Source organism: Typha angustifolia, chromosome 14 (assembly GCF_048772165.1).
Source record: "Typha angustifolia cultivar Huaian chromosome 14, ASM4877216v1, whole genome shotgun sequence".
In the NCBI taxonomy this organism is placed as follows: Eukaryota; Viridiplantae; Streptophyta; class Magnoliopsida; order Poales; family Typhaceae; genus Typha; species Typha angustifolia.
This window is the reverse complement of record NC_133252.1, coordinates 12080706-12089947: the sequence shown is the minus strand read 5'-3', so window position 1 is coordinate 12089947 and position 9242 is coordinate 12080706. Positions and strand designations below refer to the sequence as shown.

At 42.1% G+C, this 9242-nt stretch overlaps 2 protein-coding genes across 2 annotated transcripts; both read right to left on the bottom strand.

Annotated features, from left to right (window-relative positions):
- Positions 1 to 1537: 1537 nt before the first annotated feature.
- On the bottom strand, positions 1538 to 4853 carry LOC140776147 (uncharacterized). Its single transcript, XM_073119747.1, has 4 exons — positions 3665 to 4853; positions 2754 to 2972; positions 2553 to 2644; positions 1538 to 2454 (listed from the first exon to the last, which is right to left on the bottom strand). The coding sequence occupies exons 1-4, from the start codon at positions 4754 to 4756 to the stop codon at positions 1716 to 1718; spliced, it is 2142 nt and encodes a 713-aa protein (XP_072975848.1). The 5' UTR covers positions 4757 to 4853; the 3' UTR covers positions 1538 to 1715.
- A 2194-nt stretch (positions 4854 to 7047) lies between these two features.
- On the bottom strand, positions 7048 to 8157 carry LOC140776170 (protein LURP-one-related 8-like). The gene is made up of 2 exons (XM_073119783.1): positions 7814 to 8157; positions 7048 to 7627 (listed from the first exon to the last, which is right to left on the bottom strand). Exons 1-2 carry the CDS (start codon positions 8078 to 8080, stop codon positions 7256 to 7258), a joined length of 639 nt encoding a protein of 212 aa, XP_072975884.1. The 5' UTR covers positions 8081 to 8157; the 3' UTR covers positions 7048 to 7255.
- Between the last annotated feature and the right edge of the window lie 1085 nt (positions 8158 to 9242).

The window sequence follows — 9242 nt, the reverse complement described above, 5'->3', positions numbered from 1 at the left end:
TCTGCACCGTACTCCACCGAGACCCATGATGAGGTCATGGACGAGAAGCTTTCTCCTGTAACCTGTGAACTAATGGCTACTCCGTGTTTGGTCCTACAATATCATATGCAATATAGACATTGAAATCCAGATGATGGTTACTTGTAACTGTGCGACAGAAAGAAATGAGCGTGGACGTAGCAAGCAAGCTCGACCTGGTATAATATTAAAATCATATTTTGATACGGAAATTGAATCATCGAATGAATTTAATCCCAGATTCATGCAGTTCCAAAGCTACACTTTTATGACAGCGGGGTATATTTGATGTAAACTACCAGCACCCCAAACAGTCGAGGAGTCGGATTAGAGGCAAACTTAGGATGTTATTAGGCTGCTATTTATTTCAGATCTGACTTGGGAGGGCAGAAAGATGCTGTAATTTCCTAGTAAAATTGCAAGAACTAGAACTGTAACTTGTCAAGGCTATCGAAGTAGGGGTGTTCCATTGCTGCTTTAGCTGATATTCTGTCAGCTGGGTCGAGCTGAAGCATTTTCTGCAGGACAAAACAAATCGTCAGGTCTACAAAGAGTGGCTATTTACAACATTTTCATTAACAAGATAGGTTGAAACCTTCTATTTTCCTCAATAGTCTTGCTGGCAGGAACCGGCACGTTCTAAAGATTCATGTACTGAGCTTAAATTTTAGAAATAGTTATCATTCCGAAAAGGTCATTCAATGGTTTTCGCAGTATGTTATGCCTACTCTAGTGATGTCTTTTGGATCAATAATCCAATGTAGAGTGAGGAACAAGTCTGAAAATTTGGTAAAAGATGTAGGTACTTAATGAGTCAATAATCAATCTGGTAAATTATACACATGTGCAGTCCTTGCGAAATATATTTAGATACTACTGTATTCGCTCTAGATGCAACATAAGATTGCATCAAGATGAACAAGGAGTAAATGTACATAGAATACCAAAGATGCATCCAACTAACCACATGTCAGAGTTCAATAGAACTTTAAGAGTTGTATACTGAAGTGTGACCATTTAGGACAGAAATAAACTCTCTTGGACCCATACCATAAATTCATCCTTAAAAAAATAGAACAAAGATTTTGCATATAAAATCAAATAAAATGCTTATATTAAGAAGCTTATAAAAAAATAACAACCGAAGACTTCATGACTATAGTTTTTGAGGGGTATAGTGAAGGCTCTTCTTTTAAGCCCTAGATCTGCAATTTTCATCCTACCCTTCTTCTTATTAACCGAGACCAGACTTTAAATAGCTGAAAGTATTATAAATTTTATATAAAACTTTTTAAAATTTTAATACATATATATAAGTATTGGTAGAATTTTGTTTGAAGATTTTTAAATTTGGAAATAAATAAATTATGTCGTTTAAAATGCGTTTGAATACACTCTAGAAGTTATTCAAAGTCATGAAGTCTTAGTTTCATCGTTTGAAGTTAGGAATAATTAGTATTTAAAACGTCAAGAAAAAAGCGTTTCCAAAGTGCACCAAATGCTCATATCTCGTTCGACTAAATTCATCGAAAACTAAAAATATAATTTTATTCACGAAGCTAACAAAAGATTTCTGGCCATAACAAATAACCATAAATACAATTTCCCAGAGTCTCGTCGTTCTCTCTCTCCATCATGATTTTGCAACACATTTCAACAACAAGGGCAACGATGAGTAGAGAGTCCGGTACCAATCGTCAAGACTTGGAAAGTGAAACAGAGCTCTCAAATGCAGATCCCATATGGCTTATGACGAACCCGTAAATCTTGCGTTTCAACTGCTCGATCTTCTCTTTCGTCGTCTCCTCTTCTGGCAACCTCCCTACCCCATCCAACCAGTCATTGATCCTCTTCAGCTGCGAAAGGACTGCCGCCACCTTGCCATTGTCATTGCATGAAGCTTCTCTACCGCTTGCGCTCTCTCCGAACATGCGAAAACCCATGACAAGTGCTTCTTCTACAAACTTCAAAAACCATATCTGCATCTCATGTCGTAGAGCCCTGGCAAGATCCAGTGTTTCACTCACGCCGTGTCCTTTGTTCCATGTGTTTGTTATAAGGCTAGGTGAGACCTTGGAGTGGTTCTTCGCAGGTGTTCCAAAAGATTGCCTCTTTGCTACGCTTTTCCTTGGTGGATCAACAGGGGCAATTGCCTGCTTGTCGGTAACCTTTTGCTTGTGAAGGAATTCGGAACTATTGTTCAGTAGCTGGAGGACTTCAAGATCTGTGGCTAATGCAGCCTCGACCCAGACAGAGGTGGATGTAGTCAAGGATGTGATTGTGGCGGCCTCACTGGGAGAGTTGGTATTGCGGTTAGCGATCAGAGATTCAGCAACTGTGTTGTGTTTTAAGACATCATTGTAGATGGATAGGAAACGGTCGATCGTTGGGAGTGGATTGACAGCCTTTGATGATGAACAGAGATCAGAAAACAAGCTGCAAATTAGAACAAAAGATGCAATCAGACAACAAAATATGTAGAGATATATGTTGAAGTTCGGATGGCATCGGAAGGGGGCAAAAGGATTAATTACCTTAGATTCCTAATAACAGACTCAGTGATCAGTGCCTCTTCCAATGCCTCAGCTGCAGCTATTGACGCAATATCTCTTCTTTGAAGAGCATCCTGCATTTCCCTCAGAATGAGCCATAAGAGAAAAGAAACTAATCTTGAAAAAGCACATAAGAATAAACTTCAAATGCTTCTAATTTATAATGAAATGAAGCATGACTACCTTTCCAAGCTTCGCAAGGTTATCAGAAACAGAATCTAAAGGAACGCTGCCGTCAGTCCATTTTCGGTCATGAACTGTAATCTTTGTTGGAGTCAAGTTGGGCTTCTCCGAAGAGATGGATTCAATCTTCTTACTTTGTTTTGGCTTCTCATTACTAGATGCTTCCTCAGTATTTGACTGCTCCCGAGCAGCATCACTTAGTCTCCCTGATATTGCCACCTTAAAGCCAAAAGAGAAAAGTAAGGCATTTAGTCAACATGCTCAAGAAAACGCAAAAAAAATGAGGCCAGATCAGACACAAATTATTAGCATTAAACAGCGCAATAGTCAAGATGTGGTTGAGCAAAATCAATCTTAATCCAACCAGGGAAATGAAGTACTCGTTTTCCTCTGGTAGACTAATGCGAACAAGAGATTCTTCAAGTGCACTTACATTTCAGTCATTAGTTTTAAGCACAAAATTCTAGGTGATTCAACTGCAATATTGTCTTAGAACTACAAAAACTTACAGACAAAGTGTACCAATGTTCAATTACTAAAACAGAAAACAGTTCAAGTTTTTGACTTATCTCAAAATGGTTATTACAAGTAATTAAGTAAATACTCAATAATTCTACAACGGTATATGAATGATCTGACGCAATTCAGTATTCCAGGGACATGAACAGCAGTAAGTGACAGACCTAAGTTATGTATCCTCATTCAATCTCCCTAGAGCTCTTCCAAACGACAGCATACTAGTTATTCAGTTCAGTTGCCTTTATTTGATTCAGTTTCTTAGGAAAGAAAATTAATAAAATTTTAGACGTTGTGTAAGAACAAAAATTTAATACAAGAGTTTTTTTTTTTTTTTTTTTTTTGTCCTATGCATCCCAAGTCAAATATATAAAGAACAGAGCAACATGCACTACCTGGGTTTTCAAAATAGCTTCCCTGTTCAATTTGCTCTTTGCTCCTCCCTTCTCCTTCAATTCCAAAGAAAGCACCGAACTCATGGATGAATCGTCCCAGCTCTTTCTAACAGACTTTGCCGATCCCATGAGCGCGTCCGACACCCTAGAGATGCCGGCGACCACCAGCCCGGCCTTCTTCTTGCCCCCAACAACCCCCTCCCCTGTTGCCGGGGACACCTTCAACCCAACCGACAGCCTCCTCCCAGGCGACATTGACCCCCGCCTTCCCATCGGCGATGCTGCTGCCTTCCGTCCAACTGGCGAAGGCTGGCGGTACCTCGACGGCACCACGATCGCGGGCTCCTTAGCTGATCTCCTATTCTCATCCTTTGCGGCGACGAGACTTGGGACAACACACTTGGACGGCACGGGTGATGATGACCTCGATCCGGCCCTCGTGGCTCCCACTGTGGGGGATGGGTCCCGGGATTCTGCACTGGCCTTCCTCGAGGCCAATTTCCCCGCAGAAGGGGAGGAAAATCTCCGCTTCATGGTAGGCAATTCACCCGAGTTCTTGATGACGACGTTCTCCTTTGGGGCAAAGACTGTTCTTTTTTCGTCCACCGGAGAGGAATTGGGCTTTTTCGAGGAAATTAAAGGTGGGCCCGTGTCTCCAGGGGGCGCGGGCTGGATGACGAAGCCACGGTGGGATGGGGAGGTCCGGGCGACAAGTGGCTCGGGGTTCCCAACAAAGGGTTGGGGGCGACCGCCGGGGCCGGCGACGGGGCGGAGACCGGAGGCGAGGGGAAGGGGATGCGCGAAGTGGAGGCGATCGACGTGGACGAGCTGACCCAGCTGCGGACGAGTGGAGAGGACGGCGTCAGCGTCGCGGTCGGATAGGGAGACGAAGGTGGAGTGGAGGGAGTCAGAGAGCTGGAGGAAGAAGCCATGGGAAGGCCAGAGGGAGTCGGCAGTGGAGGCGGTTAGGGCCGGGACGATGCCGATTACCTGGAGCACGGCAGAGCGGTGCTCGCCGGCTACCTTGGGATCGGAGGGGGAGTTCATAGACTGGAGGAGCTTGAGGAGGACGCCCGGCGTGAGGGAAGCCATGGATAGGGAGTGAGAATAGCAGAGCAGAGAGGAAGTGAGAGGAATAAGGTAGGGGGGGGGAGAGGAAAGAATCAAAGAAGAAGCATTTGATGTCAGATTGCGGAGAAGTGAGAGCCGTTAGGTTAACGTTAGAAGCTGGTGGTTTTCAAATTTCAAATGCCGCGCCTCGAGGGTAATTTGGGTAATATGATGAGATCTCCCTAAATGTAGAGTGGTGCGTTGAATGTTGGGGAAGGGGAAGATTGAAGGCTGATAGGACGGTCGTGGTACTCGTACCTAGGAGCGCTGTTTGGGGGATGGGGTAGTAATAGTTACTAAGTGGAATTGACAGAAATATCCCTACTTATCAATCCATCTAATATCCTGCCGAGGATTTTCATTCAAAATAGTTCAAATTCAAAAGAAATTTACCTAATGGTTGTGTTCACGATAAAGGTCATCCGTTTGATCCCCCAAGTAGATGTTTGGATTGATAATTAATTTTATATTTAGTTTTCTCTCTTTCTCTTTATTGTTATGTCCAATATATTATTGTTGTGCTTTAAAAGGATGTTAACATAATGAGTTATGGTTGATGGTAACTTTTCTAGATTGGTCCTCAACATGTCTTCATCTTTATTAGTCCCTCTGTAAGGAATTTTTTCTGGGTCATGTTTGTTATGTATCTTTTACGTGACTAAATAGTTTGCTACTATATTTTATTGATGGTTTGGTTGGTACCTGCTTCTCTTTCTAATCTTCAGTTTATCAAGCTTTGTAATGCTGTGATTCCGAATGAAACATTGGAATACGATCATTCCTCTGTGTGTCTCTCTCTATGAATAAGAAAAGGAAAAAAAGAAAAATCCTCAATAGCAACATTTAGACTCGGCCTAAGATGGGCCAGTCTTTGGGCAAAGCCCGTATGATTCATTCTTTTCGAATTTCGATTGAGTTAGCCCAAGTCACAGGCCGAAGATGGACCAGCCTCCTCGTCCAAATGGCGAAATTCGAAAAGAATGAATGATTTGCTGCAGATCTATCGCGAAATGATCGAATGATTTGTTGCAGAATGTTCTGCCTAACTTAAGAATGCGGTAAAAAGTGTAAACCCAACAAACCCGTTCCTTTTGCAGTACCTCTATTTCTCTCCAGGTCACGCAAGACACCAAGAAAAGGACAATTCCATGTACAAATGAGTCACAAATTTGACAATCATGAACTTGATTGCCGCTGATTAGTCTTCCAGCTCTTAGAGGTTGCTTTCTGCATTCAATTACAAAGATATCTCTTCTTCTCTTGAGCTTGTAAATGAACGAGAATTGTTTGACCATCACGATCTGATTTCCTCCGATTAGTCTTATTTAACTTTTAGAGGTTGCTTTCTGCATTTAATAACAAAGATCGATTTCACTCATCTTCGGTCGGGTTTAATCAACTAAGAGTTTGTAACCAAGAGAAACGAGAACTGCATCAAATTCTATACCTGGAAAGAGAATAGGAGAATTCTAGCAGATGGTGGTCAAAGTCTAACAACTTTGAGTGAAGCTTAAGACGTTTGTAGTGTTTGAGCCACACACCTGGAAGGAGAGCCGCTGATGGAGTCCTATGCACATGAGAAAACTCTGCCTGAATGCTAACGCACACCAAGGTGATCCAATTAGTCAAGGAGATTGGCGTGGTCGGTTAGAGAAAGCTCTCGAACAGAAGACCCATTGCTCCACCCCATGTTCTGCTAGCAGTTTTTAGATTAGACGGTGAGTTTTAAATATTGAGTTCAAATTCTATTAGACCTTTTATTTTATGGTAGAAAAAATAAAATCTCCGTCTATTTAAATTTATTAAAATAACTTAAACTTTAAAAATAGGAAAAAGAAATTTAGCATATTAATATCTCACTAAACCTGCTTCACTTCTTTGGGAGAACATAGTAGTAACTCGTCTGTCATAATATAACCTTTCAAAAAGTAACATTTACCAAGGATGCGGAAAGACAATTGAAGAGAGCTTTTACTGGGCCTGGTGTTTGGAGAGAAGATTAAGATTCAAGATTTTTTATTATTTATTTTTGGTCATCTCAGAGCTGACTTCTATTTGAGTGATCATTAAATCATTTTCCATGCTATTCTTCCATTTGAGTGATCATTAAATCATTTTCCATGCTATTCTTCCATTTGAGTGATCATTACATTAAACCATTTTCCATGGCATTGGGGGTTCCTATGTCTTTATCACTACTCACCACCGTTCTGTCTCATTAAACCTACCAAATGTACTCAATAAAAAAGAAAAAGAAAAAGAAAAAGAAAAATAAAGAGTTTGTACCATCCAAAACTTTTTTTTATTTTTTTTATAAAATATACACATAAGTTTGGATTTCTTCAATTCCTTTCATTGCTGCAAGGTTCGTTAATGAAAAAAAAGAAACAAAACCCTACACAATGAAAGGCTTCCAGGATCAATTTTCAATTTGACCCCGAACAAAACCCAAAATAACTCTCCGGACCCAAAAGAAAGCCCCTATGAGGACCAACTTCTCAAGAGTGAGTGCTTCGCCCCAAACACCTGATCAACAACGATCACAATGGCCATGGCGATCGACGTGTCAATCTCTGGTTGGACGACCAACCTGAAGACGTCAGCACCGAACCCCACGCCGCCGGCTGCCTCCTTCCGCTTTATCTCGGCTACCCGCTGTCGCCGGTCGTCGTACACGACGCAGCTCCGCTGCGAGTACGACCCTTCGATCTGGTAACCGGCGCCGCCGCCGCAAGGGGTCACGTGTGCGAGCGTTTTGGATTGCCGGAGATTCATGTGCCTCTTAACGGAGAAGATGGGATTAACGTCCTCCTCGCCGTTGTAGATAACCCAGTGATCGTTTAGGCTTAGCTTCTGCACCAAATAAGTTACCAAGACCGAGTTAGTCATCAGAACCATTAGAACTGAGATTTTTTGCACGCAAACCCCTTTCATATACGGTATATCTCACATTTTGAGGGTATACAAGCAAATAGCAAAAACAGAGGACTAGATATACGAATAAAAGAATTTAGAGGGGCTTGGACGCAAAATTTGTACCTTTCGTCGGACGGTGAGGAGCGGTTTCCCGGCCGTGTCCATGAGAACTACCTCGCCTTTTCTGCCGGAGCCGTAGTTATCGACCCGAAAGACCAAATTGCCCTTTGCATCGAAAACCGTGAAGCCGCTGCAATTGAAGAGGAGGGACTTCCTCCACACCGTGAGGGAGGAAACGTGTCGGTCCACGCCGCCGCCCCCATGGCAGGCAACAGCCAGATTCGGGACCTCGCGCGCCGGAGAGCTGGTGTTCGGGTAGACCTTCGTCATTCGCAAGCAGTGGCAGTTCGGTAATTGCGCCGGCGACCGGAAGGTTGAGAGGCTAGAACTTGGGAGAGAAAATGGGATCATATAAAAAGAGAGGAGCTCAGGGCGGATATATATACACCTTGGGCGGACGAAAATGCCCTCGGAGAAAGCTGGAAATGGCTCGCATGCACGTGCCCGGAGGTTGGCGATGACGTAGGCTGGGGGTTAAGAAATTTCCGACTTTCCAAGGGGGTTAATTCGAAAATAATGATTGAATTTTGGCAATTAACTTTTTTAGGGGGGTTTTATCCGGAAAGGAAAGGGCACAGGGTAGAGTTTTTGTATGAGGGGCCACGTGGTGGTCGGAAAGTGACCGAATTGGTTTAACAGAGTAGGTGACGATAAGCATAAGGGGGGGAGGTTTGGGCGGTTGGTGGGGTCCGGCTTCATGATTGGTGGACATAAGTGCTTATTGGATCCCTTCACAAAAAGAGCGAAATGATGCATTAATAAGTTAAGACTAACATTTATCAGAAACACCTTATATTATATTTTTATTACTATTATCTTTTTCAAAGCCCGAGCTATTGATTAAACTAATATCATACGCCGACCTGATAGTACATTCAGTCCACATCAACTTCTATCGAGTATTATTCTAGATTTCTCACTGCACGATATTTTCTTTTGCTGCCTTCATCTACAGTAGTACAAAGGATTGATACTACTACTACTACTTCCTAATTTTATTCAGAATAATATTTACTATAGAGATCATAATCGTCGTTTACTAATGGTTTAAGTTTATATGGAAGATGAGGATACTAAAACCTATAGTTGGGAAGGGTTGAAACGCCTTCTGATAGTAACTATCAACATGTACCTCAATCTGTCCAAAGAGTAAGACCTCAATCCAACCTATAAACTAATATAGTTGTGGCTATAAATGAAGGCATCTTGAAGCTCTAGCTCCTCGGTAGCTAGAATTGTCATTAAACATTTGATGAAGGGGATAGGACGTGGTAAAAGACGAATAAATGATGGAGTTTTGCTGTTAATTAATTGGAAAGTAGACTCCCTTCTTTTCCGAGTTATCAAGCTAAGTCAAATCATTTTCAGGCACACTTGATATATACTAGAAAGATAAATTAAAGACAACCTTTTGCTTACCGCAATCGATATT

Coding starts and splice junctions, on each gene's coding strand:
- LOC140776170 (XM_073119783.1), bottom strand. CDS start 8,080: ATGACGAAGGTCTACCCGAACACCAGCTCTCCGGCGCGCGAGGTCCCG. Junction 7,628..7,813: donor TCCTCACCGTCCGACGAAAG/GTACAAATTTTG, acceptor TATTTGGTGCAG/AAGCTAAGCCTAAACGATCA.
- LOC140776147 (XM_073119747.1), bottom strand. CDS start 4,756: ATGGCTTCCCTCACGCCGGGCGTCCTCCTCAAGCTCCTCCAGTCTATG. Junction 2,973..3,664: donor AAGCTATTTTGAAAACCCAG/GTAGTGCATGTT, acceptor TTTGGCTTTAAG/GTGGCAATATCAGGGAGACT. Junction 2,645..2,753: donor ACCTTGCGAAGCTTGGAAAG/GTAGTCATGCTT, acceptor AGGGAAATGCAG/GATGCTCTTCAAAGAAGAGA.